The sequence below is a fragment of the Pinus tabuliformis genome, chromosome 2_2 (genome assembly GCF_031772625.1).
Source record: "Pinus tabuliformis cultivar Carrire ecotype Pingquan chromosome 2_2, CPIR1, whole genome shotgun sequence".
NCBI lineage: Eukaryota > Viridiplantae > Streptophyta > Pinopsida > Pinales > Pinaceae > Pinus > Pinus tabuliformis.
In genome coordinates, this window is record NC_142300.1 from 889,501,504 (window position 1) to 889,525,541 (window position 24,038).

At 39.5% G+C, this 24,038-nt stretch overlaps 1 protein-coding gene across 2 annotated transcripts in view; it reads right to left on the reverse strand.

Annotated features, from left to right (window-relative positions):
• The window catches only part of LOC149195879 (phospholipase D gamma 1-like), a 290,017-nt gene that overhangs the window by 122,039 nt on the left and 143,940 nt on the right, over nucleotides 1-24,038 (reverse strand). Inside the window, exons 5-7 of one of the 2 annotated variants that reach the window (XM_089405438.1) lie at nucleotides 8,673-8,717; nucleotides 8,459-8,527; nucleotides 8,190-8,337 (exon numbers count right to left, since the gene is read on the reverse strand). The exons of the other annotated variant lie outside the window; for it this stretch is intronic. Coding sequence (XP_089261564.1) covers nucleotides 8,190-8,337; nucleotides 8,459-8,527; nucleotides 8,673-8,717 — 262 coding nt within the window. The remainder of the gene's footprint in view (nucleotides 1-8,189; nucleotides 8,338-8,458; nucleotides 8,528-8,672; nucleotides 8,718-24,038) is intronic. 2 annotated transcript variants of the gene reach the window in all.

Consider the following 24,038-nt stretch of genomic DNA (forward strand, 5'->3'; position numbering starts at 1 on the left):
GGTAGCGAATGGTAAGTGGTTTTGCAATGGGGGGGGTGCGAAATCGTGAGGAGATGCCATGTAAGGGATGGGGCCCGGCAGGGAAACAACCTTTTCAGACCCCCCCCCCCTGGTGGTAAAGGCAGGATGGAGAAGGGGGGTCGAAGAACAATATGGGTTGTGGATGGTGAGTGGGAGCGGATCCTGATGCTTTTGACCGTGCTGTGGATTAACTGCATACGACAAAAGAGATTTGTCCATATGCGCTTTTTCATTTTGCCTTTTGGACTTAGGATAAAGGTTTAGTAATAAAATCATGAAACAACACTTTATCCCATTGCGCCCATTTGCCTTTTTAGCATATGATTAAAACTTAGGATATAAATGGCATAGGCATATATTTATCAAACCATCTAATTTACCTACCCATAACTAAACTAACATTTTATTTTTTCTAAAGGGTGCACTTAGACTAGCAAACCCACATTATTTTCTTTTATACAGAATGAAAAACTATCTAGTCTATCCCTTATTTCTCCTATTGATTCAGATTAAACAGTTGAATCAATGTCATTTTCTACCTAACTATTGATTTACCCAGATTAGACTATTGGGCAAATCTTTATTCTCTAACCTAATTTACAGAAATTTAAACAAGTTTAACCATGATTACACTGTATGATTAAACAAGTAGCTAGACATTGTGGCATTTTGAACAAGCTGCACACAATCTTTATTTTACAATGATGAAGGAAACTATCTATCAGTAGTGGCATTTAGACTTGCAACACTTTCAGTATTATTTCTTTTTTCTTTTTCTTTTGATGGGGTTCTATTTTTCATTCTTTTTCAATATTCTTGTTTTTTCTCTTTTTCTTATTTATACCCTCTTTTCATTTTTTATTCTATTTTTTCTTTTATTTGGAAATCATTGGCAGATTGACAAGTATTTACAATATAATATTCCTGAGATACAATACTCAATTACGTTGAGATCCTATAAATTATAGGACCCTAACAGGCGTGAAACAATATAAGGTTTTCCTTGATGACAATCATGAGAGCTTAGAAATTTAATAGTTCCACCAACTTCCCCCCACCTCAAGTTTTGCCACATATCTCCACAAGGGTGTCATTGAACCTTTCCACCTTTATTGACCTTTTCATCCTCTTCCCGTCAAACCCTTCCTCATCATCATATTGTGGCTCAATATGAGTGTGACCATTGTCCTGTTTTTCCATTTCTTCCATTAGATTCCTATTCCTTACCAAAACCATGAGAAGCAAAAATGGAATGATAAACCACAAAAACATCGCTTTTCTCAAACCATAGATGAACAACCTAAATTAAAATGAGGAAGAAGAAGGAATAGGAAAAAGTAGGAGAAGAGGCAAAAACCACAAACAAAGAATACAAGAAAAGGAGGGAGTTGGGGTTTGAGCTTACCTCTTTAACTCTTGAGAAGTTAAGATAGATGGCAGCCTTTGTTATCCACCCAAAGCTCCTCTTTGTTCACACTTCCAAGATCTCATTTTCTCTCTCCAAGCTCTAACAAATTTGCTCTCCCCTTTACTCTCCCCTCTGACCTCCAGAAAACAAGATAAAAAAAATGAGGAAAATAGAGGAGAAAGAGGCTTTTTTCTCACCCTCACTTTTTCCTCAACTCGGAATGTGACCTAAGAATTGAAGCAGAGTGATTCCATGGTGTGGGAGTGTCCCTACGAGTTCCACACTCTTGTATTGCAAGAAGCATGTCCAAAAGGTCTATAATGTGCTCCCAGATGTTGGGAGCATAGTCACTATGTGCACTCACTCGAAACTTGTATTCTAGCCTGCAGGGGGGAACAGTTCGAGTAAATCTCATCATGCAACCTTTCAAAGAATCATATAACATAAAGAATTCAATTAGACAATAAAAGAAACAAAAGGGTTAAAAGTAAAGACCCCTTAAAACCTTATTCTCTAATGACATAGCTTCCCTATTATGGATCCCTTAGTGCACCGAAATTATTGATGTAATTTCCAGCAATATATGTTCATCAATATGGAAGAAAATTGAAGCCACAATTACATGAAAACCCTTATAATCACATTCATCTTCATAAGATATTCAACTAGGTTCAAAATAGGTGTTTTTGAATAATCCAACCATGAATAACAATGGTGGGAGCAAGTCATTATATAGGTTGGAGCCTCATCTTCTTTTCAATAAAATACTATATAGTAGAATCTAGATCCGCTAATTCATACATTAAAATACTACATAAAGGGATCTCCAAGGCAAACAAAACTCCAACAAAATAGTAAAATAATGTGGCCAAGCTGAATGGAGTGTTGCATGTCTCCTCTTTGTGCGAAACACCCTTTGAGATAATCCTCAACAATGTAAGATTTCCCCTCAGGATACTTTAAAATTTTCACTAAATTTTATGAGTTTTGTTTGTTTGTCGCTAAGGCATTTCATCAAACAGTTTGCATGCACATGGTTGTAGGTGCACTTTTTATATTTTTATATCACACGGAGATGTATGATACCAAAAAAAGTGACTAATAACACTTCAAATCAGCAACACATGATTTATACTAAGCCCACAAATAAAAAAACTATTGATATATGCTTGTCGTAGTAACAAAATCACCTTTCCTTCACTGAAAACAACCCATAATTATAAGAGCAACAAATCTAGGGACACTAAAGATTTAAATGGGTATGGCTCTGCGGTGCTTCTACGTGGCGGCGGCTAGGGTTTGCCCCTAGCCGGCCTTCTCCTCGTCCCCTTTGTGCTTGCAAGCATGCATGGAGTTCGGTTTCTGGCTTTGATACCTCTCCCTCGTGTTCATAACTTCATTGTCATATTGATTTTAAAATGGGGAAAAGCTCCTTAGGTGTTCATTCGTCCCTTCGCCTTTGGCGTCTAGATCCAGGTCCTTGAACTCTATTGTGAATCCTCTTATGGGAAATCGCTCTCAATCTTCCATAGCTTTTCCTGTCTATGATGGGAAGTGTTCCTCTGTTTCTTTGGTGTCCGATCCACCGGTTGCCTCCCTTGAGGTTGGGGTTCTTGATACTGCCTCATTGTCCTCTATTTTGGGCTCTAGTCAAGCCCTTGTGAAGTCATTTCATGACATTGTTAGAGCTTCAGAAGGCAACCTCCCTTCAGGAATAAAATTGAACCCCGTTAGTGAGGCCCTCAAGGTTGAGGTTTCCCCAAGGGATGAGGCCCTTAATGAAGCCGAGTTTTTCTCTGACGCTGATCTGCTCTACAGGTTTATTGGGCTGTGGCTGAAACTTGTTGATCTACACTCCTAGATTAACGAACATTGGAAGCTCCTCATTTCAGTCGACTTAAACATTTATCCTTTGGCCAAGGGTTTCTTCATTATTATTTTCAACAAAGCTGGCGATCGGGCGAAAATTTTCAAATATGGTCCATGGTTTTTGGGTTATGCTGGCCTATTTTTGCAGCCCTAGTTCCCCTCTTTTGATCCACTTTCAGCATCAATCACGACTGCCTCGGTCTGGGTAAGGCTCCCCAATCTTCCTTTGCATTTGTGGAATCTCGCTTCTTTAACTTCAATTGGTAATGCCTTACGCAGGTTTCATTATCGCAATGAAGACACCAAACTCTATTTAAAACCCACATATGCTTGTATTTGTGTGGATATGGATTTCAGCAAGGGTTTCCCTGCTGAAATAAAACTCACTAGTCCAGATTTTTCCTGGGTTCAAAACTTCAATCCTTGGATTATGAAAAATTTTCTTTCAGATGCAAAGGCTACTATCAAACTGGACATTCTATCAAATCTTGTCCCAATGCTAGTAAATCAAATTCTAAATCATCTTCTCAAGGCCAAAATGGTGGGTTGGTGCCACTTTTGATCACTATTCAATCTCTTTGGAGGTTCCCCTCTTAGCATCTAGCAAGGAGTGCGATGAGCAAAAGGGTATATCAATTTCTGAACTTTTGGTTGTCAAGTCCCAAGATCTATCTGACTCACCTGATATCAATGTGAAGGCTTCCAAGTGTGAGGCAGTGTTGGACACTTCTGCTAAGTCCTCCCTTGCCTCCTCTCAAGTTTCTCGTATGCATCAGAGTTCAGTGTGTGACCCTTCCTCATTGGTCGAAAGGAAAAGAAGCTACAACTCCATCAAGGCTTGCATCTCCAAGCAGCAATAGTAGGAAAGTGATAACGTGGGCTAACTAGGCGGAGGTGATCCTCCCTCCTCTGAATCACCTAGTGGATTCCAACAATCCAACCTCCCTTGCCTCCTTAGATAGGGGCGATTCTGCAGATCCATCAGAAAATGGGGCTTGGACCCAAGTTAAAATAAAGTCAAAAAATTGCTCTCTGGAAAAGGTGAAATTTCAGCCTAAAAATCATAAGTAAGAATGTGTTGCAAATTTATCTGGATATTAAGAGTTTTTTGGAAAGTTTACAGCTGGAATGGATTTTATCAACAAGTAGAGTGAGCAAAATGCAAGATTTTGGGTTGCTCCTACGTGTTCTAACCCGAATCTTCAAGCCTACTTAGGTTTCAACATCACTCATAAAATGTATTGGGAGTGAGCCCTTCTTTTATTAATTCAAATTACTACCTGTTTCTTTAAACAAAAACAAATCTAGGAACAGCCATTTTTTTAGCTTGAATACAGAAATTACAATGTTTGTTATTAAAGAGGAAGCCGATATATGCTTCAGCAGTACATTCTCCAATATATCTATTGCTTTGACGGTGTAAATCAACCCCCAAATAATGAATGCAGACTCAGAAAATTAGCCATAGGACAGCAACAATTATTGACCTTTAAATTTGGTACATAGATCTTAGAGAATAACCAATAGTCCACTCAGCTCTGAAAAAACACAGACTCAGCCTCTTTGTATATCAAAACACGGCCCACATAAATGGCAAAACTCAGCTAGTAAATATAATAGGTAACTCGACCCTTATGCTTCAGCAAAACAATGGTGATTCGACCATTCAAATAAGTCTAGAAACCTTGCCCACAAATGCAACTCAAAATTCAACCTGCAAAGAAAACATAGAGTACTGAAAATCAGATAATAAAATCAATTGATAACACCTTCAGATCTTCTTCTTTTTTGCCTATGCCTTTATCTTTTCGAACAATGAAGCCCAATGATGAAATCTGATTGATTTAGATCCAACACTAGCTAGGGTGTATAGTTTCAACACTGGAACCAACAACCAAAATGAGGGTTTCCAAAAACCATAGTCTCTTTCTCAAGAGCTCTCTAAAATTCTATTTTCCAAGTGAGTGAATGAAATAATGAGAAGAGAGTCTTCATTTTCACTTTTTGTAACTCACTTGACTCTTTTTCCTCCTTTTGTCTTTTCTCTAATGAAATAATGAAAAGCACTTTTCACCTCTTTTATTCAATAAAGTGACTTTTTAAATTAAAGTCACTTTTAACGCCTAAAAATGCTTAATTCACCAGCACGATCACACTGGCCACCCAAAGCCCCTTTTTGTCATCCTACCTTGTAGAAATTTCCATTTCATTTCCAAGGAGCTATTACACTAAGGTGTTCCTCCAAATAATCAGCACAAAATCGCACCTTAAGCACAAATAATTAAATTATGCCTGATAATAACTCTATTTTACGAAATTGTCGGAATGCAACTTAACCAAAATCGAACAGTCTGGAATTGATCCCGATGATGAAATATGACAAGCGATCTCGGTCGGACCTATAAAACTCCTCCAAAACCCTTCGGGTCCACTAGTGGTGTAATCCTGCACTATAACCTAGCTGACACAAGTTTTGGAAATCTCCTCTAACCACATCACAAGGCAATCGAAAAATTGGGGACATTATAAACAACTACCTCCAATAAAAAATTTAATATATGCCAAGTCAAAGTTAAGGGGAGTGTTCTCCAAGAGACAAGAATTTCCTTCTAATCATGAAAATGCCACATTTCAATCACCCAAAACTAGGGCATTCTCCAATCAAACCCTTAACCAACCATATAATATAAAATACACAAAGAAGAGGTGCACCCCTAAGATATATGCCAATGGTATTTATTGCCTTCTTTGGATCTAGGGCCACAAAATCTAAAATAATCTCCAAAAGTGTTGTGCCCTTAATAGATGTGCAAGGGTAGGTATTCCTTCATCAATAAGTGCGCCAAGATGTCAGGAAGAAGGGGAGCACTCCACAAGATAAGGGTTTTAACAACCTTGAGAAGTCAATAACATTGTAAAAATAGCTCCATTGGCGAGGGTGCTCCTCAAACCAAGGGGTTAATCCACCTAAAGGTGCCAAACACATGCCCAAAATAGAAGTAATTTGGGCTTTTTCTCCAATAAGTGAACTACCTCCCCAAAGAATGAATCTCATAAACAAATTGGTAAAAGAGGTCCACTTGGTTGTTATAATAACCTCCATAGGTGGGTGACCCCAAATAATGTGCCAAGGCATAGATTCATGTGCAAACAACAAACCCTCTTGAATCCAAGCGCCCCAAAAAGTGGACAGCATGGGAGAATGTGCATGAAGGGTGGTAAACTATTAAAAAATAATCATAAAATATCTTAAAATTAAGTGCCATCCTGCAGAACCATGTTCCCGTACCATCTACCTCCAAAACCAAGGGCAAAACAAAGAGGGCACTCTAGAAGAATGTGCACCAATTGAACTGCGCTTGAAAAAGGCATTTAATCAGCTCCAACCAACCATAAAGAATCCCAAGGTAAGTACCCTAGAGTCGAGTGGTCCTCAATAATAGATCTCGACCATCCAATACAAAACCATTTTCCAAGGCATACACCCTAGGGATATGTACCCTAGAGCAATGTCACATGGTTCGGGTTCGAGTTCGGGTTCAGCAATGATTAGGTTTGGTTTGAGTTCGAATTTTTTTATGAGGTTTGCCATTAGGTTCGTCTATATATATATATATATATAATGAATTATAGGATAAAATAGTAAGAAATCAACATCAGTAAACATCAAAAATGTTATCACGGACATGGAAATTGCAAGGATAAATTACAAGCTTGAGTTGTGACATGAGGTTATGAGTTTTGATCTATGGACTTGGTCAATGGCTATGAGGTTCGCCAAACCTCAAAAAAAAATTAAGGTTCGCCAAAATTTGAACCTCAAGGTTAAAGTTCGACGAACCTTGTGACATAGCCCCAGAGTGAGGGCATACTATCTCGAGTATCTAATCAAGCATTGCGCAATAATATACCATGAAAATCCTAGGGAAACCATGTAAAAATACCAAGCCACCAACACACAACATCAAGAAGCAACAGATAGCCAATATTACTTCAGCAAACCCTTAGTTGATGACTATTCCTTCCATGAATGTGCTAGAGCTTAATCAAGAGTGCATTATGCTAAGTTTTCCTTGCAAGAAAACAAATAAGGGAATCAAAAAATTAAATATTCAGTTCAAAAGATCAACTCAATTAGGCAATGTTTTGGCCACTCTCTATTCATAATTTTCCTTTGTTTTTTTGAAAAAATGCTGCTTACATTAACAGCTCAAATATATAGTACAAAATTCACTCACAGCTATCAAAAGGACAGCCAAAACGTCCCTAAAATATATTAAGGCCATAATCAAAATCCTTGCAATCATTTCTAAAGAGATCTTCTTTGGCTATAAGTTGCCTCTTAAGTTCAGCATACAACAACCCAGAGAAAGATCTAAAGAAAGCTGTAATTTTTCCCAGCCTGATCTGCATTTACACTAGTTCCTTTTGCTTAGGATTTCAATCTCTCTGAATATTTTTCTTGTAGGTTGTACAGCACAAGAATTTAGGGCTTTTTCGAACTTTTGTTATTTTTATAATGTCTTCAAATAGCAGCATTTTTCTTTTATCCATCCTCATGTCAGTCATTTTCATACATCAGTCAAGCTTTTGGAACTGAAATGAAATTTTGATCTGAGTCCAAATCCTTTTTTCCATAAAGCCTTTTAATAATGTTTTGCTGCATCTACTGCCAGATTCCAATGCTTAACAGCCGCATGTTGTTTAATTTCCATCCTATGCCCCATTTGATATTGAATATTTTAAATACAATATGATTCATTTTAAAGATTAATGGCTATTAGTCTCATTTGGAATTAAAGCCAAGAGCAGTTTCTCCTGTGAAATAATTAACAAAACTTGGATAATTTCAATGGCTGTATATTTTTACCACTTCAGGATGCACACATACCTATCTCTTTGTGTGCAGACCAATTGTATGATGACCCAATGAAGTATTGGTTTTCAATATAAATGAAGTGCTGTGCAGATCGAATGGCTTCAACATATGCTGTATGTATGCTCATGTCCACAACCAAATTTTTTAAATAGACTAGATTCTGCCAACAAAAGAACAAACTGTACCCATATAAAATGATATAGCAAAATAAAGTAATCATTCTCATACTCGAAAGATAGTGAAACATAACAAAAATCACAATCATCAATTTTAACTCTAACCCTAGCCTCAGCTTCCTTTACATCCTTTGGGAAGCCTTCCACAGAACCTGAGTCAATTGACCGGAAAACCTGAGATTCACACCAGACAAAAGATAATATGAAATGACAATCAGTGACCTTTTTATAATCAATAACCACTCTTCCAAGAAGTGTCCGAAAAACAATAAATCACTTAGACATTTGAGTAAACTAATAATTAGCCTGCCTCATCTACCTGCACATGCCATGTTTCAGGATCGTTATCATAATATATATTTATCTCTGACATGCCTATTATCTCTGGAAATTGATCTAGTTTAAGTAGTGAATCATCATGCCATCTTTTTAGTTTCATAAATCCATGTCGCTCTGCCGCCTTAGTCCACCGCTGCTCAAAATTTGTGAGGACATCATATGCCGCAGGACCGTCAATTTTACAATATAAGTCATGCCATGGCTCTCTTGGCCCACCAAAATCCATACCTGCCTGTGAAACAATATTCGCCAAAAACGTTTCTCCAAGTCAGTTTTTAAAAATGATTTCAAGTCGTCTAGCAATCATATCTAGACTTTTAGCCAAAGCTTTTACGCAGAAACCCACTTGTAATAATAAATATTTAAGAAACTAAGATATGTATATAGGAATGGATAGAGATACGTCAGAAATGTAATTTTTGCAGAAAATATTGGAGACAATACAGCTGGGCACAGTAGATATAAAACTGATAAGAAAAAGTTATTTGTAAAACAGAAAACATGAAACATAGAAACTACCATCAATCATTTTGGAAACATAACCGATTCAGAATGACTGTCCCACAGGGATGGAATTTGACCACCAAATTGCCCATCATGAGCCACTTTGGCCATCAAATACATCTAAAATATTTATCTTCTATCAGCAAATATTACAAAAACGCAGAAATACAATTCATCATACTTTTTCAACCATCAATGTGACAGGTGATATTGATTTCAAATTCCAACCTTTGTTCCATTCTTCTACATATAATGAAATATTTTACATTTGATCAGATAATTTCATGTTTTCATCTTCAAGATCATGCCAGGTTCAAGCTCCATATCATTAATGTTCTGTCAAGGGCTAGGAATGTTGGCAGATAGAAGGAATACTAGATCTAACAGCATGTGCTCCATTGGTACAAGCCTATGTCTAATTAAGGTGCCTCTAGTTTCATGTCTCACGTCATGCTAAACCCCTTACTATAATCTGATCTTATTTGTGACCGAAGGCAGAGGTTGGAATTACAAATACAAGCTGCTTAGCCTTGTTTGCTGCTTATTTGTTAATATTCACTGAATGGATGAAGCGATATAAATTCTAATTCCTGTCTGTTGATGAGGAACTGACAGTCTATGATAGAAGACTTATAGCTAAAGTCTGAAGATAACTGGTACCATTGTCACAACGGATCCATCATTCAATCAGCTTCATATTCTTTATTTCTCAAGGGTAATGTGTGGGAGCCCGAGGTTACCCCAGAGAAACATGGTTCCAGCCTGTAGGGAATCCAGGGAAGAAAGGGGTAAGGGAAGTCCCATGATCTTTAACTTTAATTCTCTAGCTGTCTTGGTGTGATCTTCCCTCAACCTGCCCTGGACCGCTTCCTCAAACTCTGCAAGAGGGGCGGGGGGTGGTCGGGGTCTTTCTTTCCCTTTAACCACCTGTGCCCAAGTTTTGATATATGTCTCTATTTCCTGTTTAAGAGTAGCCTGCTGACTTCGAGTTTCTTCGTGTCTATTTTGGAGATCAACTATCTTTGCATCTATGACATCAATGGGTGGTTGTAGAGTGTCCTGTTGACCACACTTTGTCAACAGTCCAAGGAAGCCTAATGTGAATACATGAAGAAATTTTTTCAAAGTTCAAAGTCATCATCCAACACTGTTGTATCATTGTAAACCCATTTTTTGCAAATTATATTGTAAATGATGCTAGTATGACCGTTTAATTATGTAACAACATCTAGGTAAGTCTCTGGTTTTGGCAAAGGATTTCATCCTAGGAATTTTTTCAACCTCCCTGAATTATGTGTGTTTCTAAACACGGATACTCAACAAAAATTTTCTTCCAGCTTAAGCCCCAAAGTTATGGTGGAATTCTTTGACAAGGCTTTAGGTGAGTCCTAGTGTTATATCGAGTCTTTGTAAAAGTGGTTTGGGAATAATTTAAGCACATTTAGCTAAATTATTTTATTACAAACCACTTGGTCTATACTAGATCATATTGTGTCGCAGAATTGGGTAATTTCATGAGGGTCTATATGTAAAGGTGTATTCCCCCTTTGAAGATTGAATTAATTGTAATATATGATGGAAAAAATATTTTAGTGCATGGTCTCTCATACTTAGACACCATGGCTAAAATGTTTGAGAGTGGAAAAAATATTAATCCCCTTTAGTGTCAATTAATTAAATTTTTTTGGCAAAAATGAAGTTAAATCCTAAGCCAGAAAATTAATTAATTTTGAGTCAAAAAATAATTATAGAAAAATTAATATTTCTCCAAGTGGAAAATAATAAAAATTCGTGGGTCAAAGGAAAGTTAGTTTTTGGAGATCCCCCACCAAGGAACAAATTGATATTTTAAGAAAAATTGAGCCCTTAGACTTTAGTGGTTAAGTCAAAGTCAAAATTTTGAGGAAATTAATCCAAAATATTAACTTTTTAAATAATTAAAAGTGGGTTTTAAGAAAAATTCGAAATTTTCCTCAAAATTAAAAATTCGACAGTGGAGATTAAAAGATCATCAAGTTATTTTCAATAGTCGAGATTATTTTGACGGGGATCAAACCAACTAGCCGTTATTTTCCACTTGGAGGGATTTCTCTATAAATAGAAGTCATTTTGCTTCTATGTGATATCTTTGGATGATGTAGAGTATGTAACGTTGGTATTGAGCCATTGCTATGCTGGGAACATTTATCTATCATAATAGAAAGACTTTGGGGTTCAGTTCATGGTGTTTTTCTTCCATTGATCTGTGGTATGTGCTAGTTATGTGCTTTCCTATATTGTGCTAAATTTTTTATGAATTGTTATTTCATTTGTCGGTGATAAGAGCATTCTATTGGTAAATATTTTTTTATCTTAGGTGATCTGATTCACCATATGATCTAACAATTCTACTTGAGGAAAATTATAGAGATTTGCAGGTACACTGGCCCTTGGGCTCCAAGTTCACAGACTGTGGGGAAGAGCCGACTATGTTTGGGCTCTAAGATTTCTATATGGTATTTTAATTTTGCAAAAGGGTTTTTGGCCAATATTCAAATTTTTCGAAAAATACATTCATCCATTGTTATTACTCAAAAAAAAATATTTCTCCAAAAATTTAAATTTGCAAACATTGTATATTTGTAAATAAATTTTTAAAATAATTTGTAAATAATTTTTTAAAATTATTTGTAAATAATTTGTAAAATATTTCTAACTCATTTGTTTTGCAGCAATTAGGGTTTGATTATTTTTGGGGTTTTATTTTTTGTGTATATATTTGGGGTTTTGGCATTTTGATTCATTTGTGCAGGTGAACTTCAAGCTAATCAAGAGATTTTGTTGGGGTTTTGAGGCAGATCTAGGCCTAGGAAGGCAAGATCTAGCCTCCATTCATCCTCTAGGCCCAATGTCCAGCAATTTGGCAGTGATTATTCGGCATTTTGGTATTTTGCAGGGTTTGAATTTTTTTTAAGGCCTAGGGCCTAGCCTTCCAGCCCTTCCAGTCCTAGCCGTGAGCCTCTAAGGGCTTCCTAAGTCCTCGACCCCCCTCCTTTACCCCTGTCGAAGCCCTTTTAGAGCTCTCCCTTTTAGCAGCAACCCTTTAGGGCTAAGCCACAAGCCCTAAGGGCCTTTTCCCTTGAGCTACAACCCTTGGAGGGCTTGCGGCAGGCATTAGAGGCCTCCTCCCTCAAGCCACAAGCCTTTTAGGCCCTTTCCTAGGCAGTCGCAGGCCTAGGAGGGCATTTAGCCCTAGTCGCTAGCCCTATTAGGCTTTTTCTCTCCATTGTTAGGGTTCTTGTGGGGTTTTGCAGTCAATTCAACCAAGGATCTAGGCTATTCAATTGTGTCTCCCGGATTTGTTGGTTGCCAAAAGGTCTCTCATCTTCACATTTCATAGTGACTACACCCCATAGCTTGTTGTAGGGAGACAACTTGAACAGAGAGGGCGAGGATCAGAGTGGCAACCCCCCCCCTCTTAGCGTTGTCGCATCTTGCCTGTACAGTTTGGAGGACAACATGTCCTAAACTTGATTTTCTCAGAGCATTTTCCTAAGAGATAAGTTCTCTGATTCCACGTGCAAGATCCTAGAGGACAATAACTTCCCTTCTTGTAATTGCTCAAATACTGTAACAAATTGGAAAAACTAGGCAGTGAGTATAGAAGGATCAGTTGAGGGGGTGTTAATTGTGGGGTTGGATAACGTAGGACCTATCTTGTCATCGCTTTGTAAGTTAGACCTGGAGTGGTATGAATGTTACTTCCAGGATGTTGAGAAGTTGAGTTTAAGGGCAGGACAAAAGATAAAATTGAGGGTGTGGAAGGAAAGGAAGAACTGGGAGAAGAGGGGGATTTTAAGAGGAGGGGGGTGGGTAAAATTGTGAGCATAGGGATGATGCAAAGGGGAGGAGGTAATGGAGAAGAAGAGGAAGGAGGAGTAGAAGAGAAATCTACTGCTAGGGTTTCGTGTCAAGACCCGCTGCAAAGAGAAGCAATAACAGCTAGGTCGAGGTCAAGCTGGGTTGGTGACAATAAGATGGGGTGACAGCTAGTCAAACTGGTTGACGGTGGTTGGTCAAGAGCAAAATCAGTGGCTAGTCAAGACAGAAGACTCTGACCATGCACTCTGCGCACTTTGTCTATCTTCTCTCCATCATATGCATTGGTTTTAAATCACGTCTATTGTGTTTTAGTCACATTCTAACGTCATGGGCCATGGGAGTTAGAAAACCCTTATGGAGCTTGTTGAGTTGGTCATACAACAAAGTAAAAGTTGGAAATTAGCGCCAAGAGTCAAGCTAGTTGGTTGTGAAATGTAGTTGGTCGTTGATTGTATAATGTAGAACCCTCATGGAACTAGTCACAAGCATTAGGAGAGCCACAGAGAAATGTTAGAGTGGAGAGTTGTAGAGTTTGGAGCTTCCAAGCACTGGAGCGTGGGACGTGAGCTGACAAGGACCAACTCAGGGACGAGCATCAACGCAAGGACATGCACCAACTTAGTCTCGAGTTGATTCAAGGCATGCCTAACACAAGATGACATGGGTCGTCGTTTAAGTCGCCGCATTCTTGTTCGTGTTTGAGTTTGACTTTGAAATTTGGAAAAAGTTCGAGGATGAAAAAATTGAGGATAAAACTTGACATATTATAAAATTTAAATATTAAAAAATATATAATAAAAAATAATAAAATTTCATATTTAAAAAATATATATATAAATAAATCCAATCCATATTACAAAATAAAAAATATAAATAAATTCAATCCATATTACAAAATAAATGTATATATAATAAAGTTTAACATCAAATATGTAGGTTATATCAAAATTGTCATGGGCCCATATCGGGAAGCCATCACTCAAGCTTGGTCATCGCCAAGGCCTAGTAACTAGCAATTTATCTTCATCTTGATGAGTACATGCATTTGGATGTGTTGCTGCTTGAATAAGCTAGATAGGAAAACAACATTAAACATGAAAACTAGAACTTGAATAAAACGATTCACTCAAACGAATCTGAATACAAGGATTCATGCAGAGGAAAATATAGCATTTTACCAATTATTGCAAAAGAAATTAATTTATGGATCGAACCTCAATGATTCTGTTCAAATCTAGATCCAGTTCGACAATTTTCGAATTTCAAGGAAATGTTCGACAAACCTGATGACTATGGTCGTCGTCAAGATTGTTCATGGAGAGTCACGACAAACAAAGTAAAATGTTGATAGACCAGGTTATTGATGAGACAGGTAACTGATAAGCAATGTTTCCGACAAGAGAGTCGATGGTTCTTCTATAGGAATTCACTGATAAGAAGCCACTAGCATAGTCTTCATTGACCACCAAGATAAAGTCAATTTATGCAACAAGGAGTGGGTTGGCCCCTCGGATCAAATCCCAAATGCCTAAAATACCATGGAGTGGAGTGCTCACCTAGTTTTAGTTTCTATCACATAGAATATCACCATATGACCTCAACAGACCCTAAAACTCTAGGGCTCTCTTACCCAAGGTGCTATATCATTCATAATCATGATCAAGCTAAAAACCACCTAAATAGTAATATACTATGCCAAATGTTGGAAGTCCATGAAAGAAGGGAGCACTCACCAAGATTAAGTGTTTATCCCATCAAGTGTCAAAGCAATATCAACCAAGGAAACCAACCACATAGTCTACTAAATCAACATCTCATGCAACATCTTGGAGGATCCACGTTCATCACTATCTAAAGATGCATTGTCATCAAGAAAAAATAAAGGTATGCATCTCAAGCTCATTATCATCCCTGCGAGTCACCTCTACAAAACTTGTCATTTGAGAATCAGAATTTACCATTCATGTGGATATTAAGCATAACACCTATCACAGAGTTGTATGTTGTTAAAATCCAACAATTATCCTTCTTGCATGAGTATTGCTATGATGTCTTTACTTGAAGCATCACATTCCAAGACAATGGTTTTAGTGAAGTTGGGTAGATCAAGTACTAGAGTTGTACATATAACATTTTTCAAGTCTGGGATGGCTCATTCTACGACATTATTCCAATTGAAAGCATTTTTTGAGCAAGGTGGTGAGGGGAGTTGCAAGCTTACCATACCTCCTAACAAAATTCTATTCTTGGGGCAAGGCCAATCTTTCATAACCTTAATTTTATTTGGATCCACATGAACACTATCACAACTAACAATATGGCCGAAATATTCAACTTCAAAGACACCAAAGGCATATTAGGACCACTTACGAAGGAGTTGACAATCAACAAGTTGTTGTAGGACCTGATCTGCATGGGCGACATGGGCTTGCCAAGTTTTACAATAGATCAATATGTGATTAAAAAAGATAAGGAAAAAATCACATAGAGTGGGTTTAAATAATTTGTTCAAGAGATATGGAAGGTGAAGGTGCATTGCAAAGGTCAAAGAGCATCACCAAGAACTCGTAATGTCCTTTTGAATGCAAATGCAGTTTTAGAAATACCCCCTATTTCATGCAAGTTTGGTGATAGCCTAAGTAGAGATTGAGTTTGGTGAAGAAATAAGCACCCGTGCGTTCATCTAAAAGGTCATCAATTGACTATAATGGGAATTTATCCTTGATTGTTGAATTCTTCAAAACTTGAAAGTAAAGACACATCCACCAATTTCTTCTTTCTTGAGGACTATGCCTCACAATGTAGCAAGGGTCTTAAGAGGGTACCTAAGGGACAACTACTAGACCAAGAGATAACAATGGGACAAAGACCCACTGTCACCTCAATCAGTGTCCCCTTCTCTTTACAGACTTTCACCGATGGGAGGAGTTTTGGTATAAAGGAAATCACTTGAATGATAGGATCAATGGCGAGGTATGAAGTGATTTCCAAGGCCCATTCAAAGGAAAGGCGCAAATAAGGGGTCAATGCTTCGAGAAGAAGCTAAATGGCTCTCCAAGAAAGACATACAAGGAGACCTAAACCTAGGGTTGATGATAAGGATTACTAAGGTCAAGTCTCCTAAGATGATTAGGTCCTCTCAAGAAGCTTTAAATGATACTTTCACTCCTTTAAATAGACTTTCGCTATCCTTGAGAAGCCTAGAGTGGGACCACACAAGACCTAAGGTTTATGAATATCCATGGGAGGAGACTCTCCAAAGTGCTTTCTAGGTCAAGGTGGGATGAGAGAAAGGGTTTGGATGATTTATTTCACCGAATATTATGTTCCAAAACCCTCAAGAAAGCCAACACACCTAAACGTTCAATATAAGTTTCAAAGTTGGAGCTACGGCTTGAGATTTCTCGAGAACAAACCGTGGGAATTACATGAAACCTGGAGGATCACTAGAGGAGACACCAACGCAATAGCCTATCCAAGAGGATTCAATAAAAATTCCCTATAATGAATTTTGCAGGAATCCCTAGCAAGGTTGTCCAAGTTTGAAGGCCGAAAATTTTGAAGGAGAAAAAGAGAAGGGAAGAAGGGGTGATCACCAAATTCACTTGGCTCAATGCCTTGTCCTTGGGATATGGAGTCTATGTGATTCGAAGTTTAGCCAAAATTTGTCTTCAAGGAGGCTAACAAGTGATTCCCTAGCAAGCACCCTTTAACATTTACCCACCCAAAATCAATGGACTTTCATGGAAGAAAAAAAGTTTTATTCCACTAGGAACATTCATCTACTTGTTATCAATAGAAAAACAAGTTTTTTTCCACTAGGAACATTTATCTACTTGTTATCAATGAGTAACATGCACAAATTTGCAATCTAACAATCCTTTACAATGATATTCAACAATTAGGGCAGAAAAAGAAAGAGCTAGTTACAAAATTTCCACACACTAGACATTTTTCATGCAAAAATCTTCCACAAGATTACTTACAAGACAACAAGAGATATATCCAAATCCAAGATCAAGAAGATGGCTCCAAGAGAGAACGAAAATTTCAGCTCCAAAGATATCGAAATGCATCAAGAGATCTCCAATAGACAACCAAGAGAAAAAGTGTGAAATTCTCTTCAAGAGAGAGCTAATCCAAGAAGTGATGATGATCCATTACAAATGAAGCTCTTTTTTATTTATATGAGCCTTTAGAAGTTCGATTTAGCCTAATTGGACTAGTTAAGCCCCTAATAATATTATAATGTGCAAAAATAACAATAGCTTTGGTGACAAACCCACCAAATAGCTCAATTGTGTAAAATAAGCCTTCCTAATGAGGCTGAAATGATAAAATAATGGTGCAAAGAGCCATTGGAAGGCCAAGATGGTTCCTCAATGTGCCATGATGAAAGGAAGGGCTCCAAAAATGATGATCAAGGGGTTGGCCCCTTGATTTCCAAGCAAAACATCATGTGGTACTCCCAAGTGGTTGTGGGTTGTTGATTTTTTGTAGCATCGGATGTGCTCTAAGCCTCAAAATTTGCAGGGAGGCTAGGAAACGTGTATTCCAGAATACCCAGAAATCATTTTGGGAAATTTCACCCGGAGATAGTTTTATTAAAATAATTAATTATTTTTAATGGATGCATAAGTCTAAACTTAGGAAATTAAAATAATTAAAGGGTATTAATCAAACTGGGGGTGAAACTTCTAGAAGAAGACGAGGATCAAGCCAAAATGATCTGAGCCATTGATTAAAATCTAATTTGGGTCATTGATTGATCAACGAAAGGATTATAAGAAGAGACTTGATGGCCATTTGGAAAATACATCAGGTGAGAGATCAGAGATCGATTTTCTCAAGAGAGCAACACACGAGTTGTCAGAGAAGGTGATCGAGGAGATTTGCAATGAGGGGCAGAGATAATTTTCTGGAGGAAGTTTTCCTGATCCGGATGTTGGAATTTCTAAGTTTAACCCGTTAGAAATTCTTCCTGCGCTATCTAGTTCATTTCTTCCTACTTGTTTCATTACTTAACAAGTTATTTACCATGTAAATACTGAAAATAAACACAAGTACAGTATCAACATCTACAGATCATCAACTGAAAGAAAACAAGCACACAAGTGACACCATTATTTTTGGACCAATATCCCCGAAAAAATGCAATGCGGGAAAACCGGTGCAACTATTCAGAGGGTTTTATTATTATGCAAGTTTCATAATACAACTAGGGTGCCAGAAATGGCTCACCCAACAGAGAATGCCCTCGGCAATAGTACCTCTCCTAGGAGACAGATATTCCGGTTGATTAATCACTGGATGAACGATCCCACAACAACAATTGCAGCTTCAACTGCTCTGCGTCACCCTTCCCGGCTCACCAGCACCTAATCTACCCAACGAAAATCTCCCAGCGCTACCTCTTGGCCCTGCATCAGCTCTTCTAGGCTTTGCATCAGCTTCTGGAGCCTCTGGTTAGCCCTTACACCCTCTGCTTCACACACGCTTGTCTCTACTAGCTCTGTGCAGCTCCTAGCTGCCTCTGCGTAGCACCCCGCTGCTTCTATGTCAACCTCTCCGGCTCTGCGATGTCTCTCTGGTACCAACTCTGCCTCTCTGCTATGTATTCACTGCCCCTTGCTGCTGATCACTGATTCTATCTCTCTTAGCAAACCTCGCTCTAGAGAATAGAATCACTGATCACTCTAGTGTATTCTCCAACTGACCCTCAAGCCTCCTCTTATACTTTTCTCGTTGGTCCATCAACGACCGAGATTAAATCTCTAATCAATGGCTAAGATTAGATTTGGCTTGATCCATGACTTTTGGAACATTCTAACCCAGTTTTATATTAATACTCATTAATATTTTATTTTTCCTAAGTTTAGACTTAAGAACTCCATTAAAAATATTAATTATTTTAATATCTCCCAAACTGGTTCAGTGGTTAGAATCTGCCCAAACCATTTCTGGGTCTTAGAGATCTCATGTGCTTTAGCCTCTCCACCAATTTTCATGGCTAGAGCACATCTGATGCTACCCCAAATCAACACCGGAGAGTGCAAGGCAGAGAGGTCGGAGAGTAGTTCGGAGAGGCAGTGTTGGGCCACACAGAGGCAGTGCAGAGCTTCAGAGGGAGTCCCTATTTCTGCCAGGGAACAGTCGGGATCTAGTGCCAGAGCCGAGGTGTGAGACCAAGAGGCCAGAGGGCCGAAGTTTCCAACGAGCAGAGGATCGAGAGGAGGTGCAACGCAGTCCAATAGCAATGACGCAATGACTGCGTGGGTGTGACGCAGTACTGCGCAGAGACAACGCAAAGGCTCATCTCTAGCGCATATCAGTGTCAAATTTCCCAGTGACAGGGTGAGATCATCTCACTATCTTTTTGTCCAGTTAGATCTCTGTATAGGATTGCCAGTTTGGGCATCCAAAGAATTGTACTCAGAAATTACTACATAATAATACAAACCCTCAGCTGCTACACCGGTTTTCCCACATTGGGTTTTTCCGAGGACATTTGTCCAAAAACAACGGTGTCACTTGTGTGTGCTATTTATTTCTTGGTCAGTTATTGTTTCCGCATATTATTTAAGTTGTCAAGGCTGCAATTGTATTTATTTTGATGTTTACCATATAATACTGTAAATAACTTGATTTAGTAGGAGAAATATAATCAGTTGCTGCAGTAGTGATTCGAGGATTCCAAATTTTCACATGGTATCAGAGCGCAGGTGAAGCAAGAAAGCAGACCTGTTAAAATTGGCAACTAGGGCCAAACTCCATGTGGGTCATCTTATTTATGGCAGCTGATATTTTTCTTGGATCCCTCTCATTGAGAGGTGTAGGATTGATCTAAAGATCATCCGATTCCGATAAGTATTCATGGAGTTATGAATTTATTTGTGTTATAAGACAATTCGTCAAGGTCGACCAGCAACCAAATAAACCCCACATGTGCTCAACGTTTTAGTATAAAAGGAGATGACTTGAGAGTCATTTCTCACACACACTTCTATCTTGATTTCTCTCCACTTGTCTTGGGTTTTAGTGGAAGAGAAATCTAGGAGTGGAAGCCCTAGACGTTGGAGGAAAAGGTTGCCCTAGACGCAAATAGAAGGCAGCCCTAACACTATCCTAAGGCAACCCTAACCTATGCTATCTCAAGGGTAACCTAGCCGCAGTCAAGATAAGGATACACACTGCCCTAATAGTTCTTAGCCGCAACAAAGTCATGGGTCCTTTGGAGGACTGAGTTGTTGTTAGGAGGGCCTAGGAGCTGGGCTAGAAGGCAACAATCCAAGGTCTACTTCAGCGAAGGAGAAGGGACGTTAAGGTCACCCTTGTGACCACTTGAAGAGGCAACAAGCTTCGTGTGAAAGCCGTAGGCCTGTAAGTATTGTTTTGATGGTCAAAACAACCGTCTACATGGACTCCGTGGAGCTGTAGGTGTCTCCTCAACCAGCGAGGTCACCTACCTTGTAAAGAAAGGGAGGCCGCATAATTCAAGGTGAGTTATGGGCTGATCGTTGGGCTGCTGTAGGTTATAGGAGGGTGCCCTAACCAGTGATCGAATTTTGTCCATGAACAACAGTACATAGATGTTGGACACTGCCGCATAGGAGCTGCAACGTCACTAACAAATAGGACAATGGGACAGCAACATGTTGGGACGACAACTTTGATGGGACACCCCAATGACATAGGACAGCTATGACAATTGTGCAGCACTGGCACAAGTGGGACAACTGCTAACTAGTGCAGCAAAGTAAATAGGACAGCAAGGTACATAGTGTTGTATAAATGCATGGGACAACAAGGTACATAGTGCTGTATAGATGCATGGGACAACAAGGTACATAGTGTTGTATAGATGCATGGGACAGCAAGGTACATAGTGTTGTATAGATGCATGGGACAGCAAGGTACATAGTGTTGTATAGATACATGGGACAACTGTGACATGGCAACAAAGGTACATGGGACAGCAGCAAGCATGGACAACATGGCAAGCATAAGGTGCAAGCATGGACAACAGTGCAGCATAAGGTGCAGCAGTATGATGTGTACAACATGGTCATGAGGTCCAGCATTGTGATGACGGGTGCACCATGATGCAGCACGGTGAAGTGCAGCATGATGACGGGATGCAACAAAATGATAGGTGAAGGAGTCAGCTTAGAGAATCAGTTGAAGCAGCATGTCTTCAACTGATCTCATGTATCATCTTCTTAGAGATGATCTATGCTCTTATCTAGATAAGTCAAAGTGTTGACTTCTGTTGTAAATGTACTATCTCTCTCTCTGTTGAACTATTGAAGAACATAAAAGAAGAATTGATTAAGGGTTTCCCAACATTGGGGTTTGTCCCTGGCTAGTGCCACATCTTGTGTCCTCTTGTCTTGGCTTGTCTTCTATGATTTATGTTTATGTTCTATCTGCAGTTTACTTTAACGCTGATGTGATTGCTAATCTGGAAAAGATATTGAGCTAACTGTGAAAATTGAAATAAATTGCTCTAAGCATAGAACATACCTAAAATTAACAAGACCGGATAGACCCGAGCATTGAAGAGAAGGAGGGAGATCGAAGTGCTGCATAGGCAGCAGATCGAATCCCCAAAGGGATTGCACAGTCCAGGCCAGGAGGGCAAGATTCTCAAGGAAGATCTCTCTCTGAGTGAGTTGACAGAGAGGTAAGATTTCCATATCGAGATTTGTCAGCGACAGAGGGAGTAGCGCAGCAAAAGCTTCAGCGCAGAGCAGTCTTCAAGTGAGACGCAGTTTTCTATAGAAGTTTTTGGGGCAGAAAAACGTCAAAAGAAGGAAGGGACACTTTTCGAGGGAATTTCTTCCTCAGAGAATTCCTAGCCAAGGAATTCGATTTCTCAATCGCTAAGCAGCAATAGAAATGAGTAGTTCTACTAACTCCAGTAGGGACTACGTAAGCCAGCCTAGCAGCAACACAGAGAAGAGAGGAGGAAGTTCAACATTTTGTTAGCAAAGATGGCAGCTAATGGGCTAAGAGATCAAGATCGGTTGGACGGAGCATCCAACTATGTGATCATTAAAGCTAGGATCCCCTGCCTTCTGGATGAGCATAATCTCAAAGCCTATGTCGATAGTGTGGTAGCTGAACCTATAGATGCGGATCCACTCAAGAAGTACAAGGCTGAAATGGCGAAGGCCAAGCGGTTGATCCTCGATGGAGTGAGGGATCATGTTGTATGTCACATTGCTGGCAAAGGGACTGCCAAGGAGATGTGGGATGCCTTGGCTACGTTGTATCAAGGATCTTCTGAGCAGCGGAAGATGTACTTGGAGGAGAAAATGAGATCCACAAGGATGCAGAAGGGGGAACGCATTGATCCGTTCCTATCGAAACTTCAGGAGGTCTGATACTCGTTGGCAGCGGTAGGATCAGCGCCTCAGCCCATCGAGATGGTGAGGTTGGCCTTGAATTCAGTCTCAAAAGAATGGCAAGTGTTTGTCCAGAGTATCCTAGGCAGCGAGAGATTGCCAGATTCGGAAGGGATGTGGACCAGTCTTTAGCAAGAAGAGATGAGGCAAGACTTAGCAAGTGCAAACTTGATGGCAGCAGCAGCAGTGGGACGGAGCCCAAGGAGGAGGAGGAGAATGCAGCTCTTGCATCAAAGGCGCAGCAGGAGCAGCGGAAGAAGGACGTCCCAAAGATCAAATGTTTCCGGTGTGGTGAATTTGGTCACCACGCTACACAGTGTCCTCTCAAGAAGAAGGACAAGGACGAGAAACATGATCTGCAAGCTGCAACCTCAAGGTCGAGAAGGAGGAGTTTTCCATGATTGCTCAGATACCTCCAGGGGAGAGGTGGGGTGATCTAGTATCGTAGTTCGAAAGAACTGCAGATGGGTAGGATCCTTGAGGAATCCACCTCTTGGATCAATACCTTGCTACAGGAGCCCATATCAGAAGTAGCAAGATGGACCAGTATCAGTTGGTGCAGAGGAGTGTCGGAGTGACAGTTGTAGTGGCTAAGAGCGCCAGAGACTGAGCAGCGCAGAGCAGAGTTGGCAAAAGTGCAGTTGGTATAATGCAGAGTCAACAACAACGCAAAGGCTTCAGAGGGTCAACGCAGAGACTAGCAGCAGTCAAAACTCCAGCAACAAATGCATCATGTTGAACACTTGTTCAGTATTTTCGATGTTTTTCCGTTGCAAAAGGCAGCAGTAGCAGTTGGAGCAAAGTTGCAGTGCAGATGCAATTGGCAGCAACATGTAGAGTCAACGGTAGCACAAATGCAGCATTTGCGCAGTAATTGGTGGGCAGTGATGTCAGACATCAGCAGCGCCGAGGGAGATGTTACAAAGTTAGGGTGATGTTTCAACAGGTTGCATTACTAGAGCATGTTCCTTGCTAAGAGGGAGTGTTGATTATTGATAACATTGGATGTTCTCTAAGCCTCAAAATTTGTCGAGAGGCTAGGACACATGTATTCCAGAATACCCAGAAATCGTTTCGGGAAATTCCACCCAAAGGCAATTTTATTAAAATAATTAATTATTTTCAATGGATGCCTAAATCTAAACTTAGGAAATTAAAATAATTAAAGGGTATTAATCAAACTAGGGGTGAAACTTCTAGAAGAAGATGAGGATCAAGCCAAAATGATCTGAGAATCTAATCTAGATTGTTGATTGATCAACAAGAGGATTATAAGAAGAGGCTTGGTGGGCATTTGGAAAATACATCGGGTGAGAGATCAAAGATCGATTTTCTCAAGAGAGCAGCACAGCAGTTGTCGGAGAAGGTGATCGAGGAGATTTCTTGCAGTGAGGGGCAGGGATAATTTTCCGGAGGAAGTTTTCCTGATCCAGAGAGTGCAAGGCAGAGAAGGCATAGAGTAGTCCGGAGAGATAGCGTTGGGCCACGCAGAGGCAGCGCAGAGCTTCAGAGGGAGTCCGTATTTATGCTGGGGAATAGTCAGGATCTAGTGTTGAAGTCGGGGTGTGAGACCG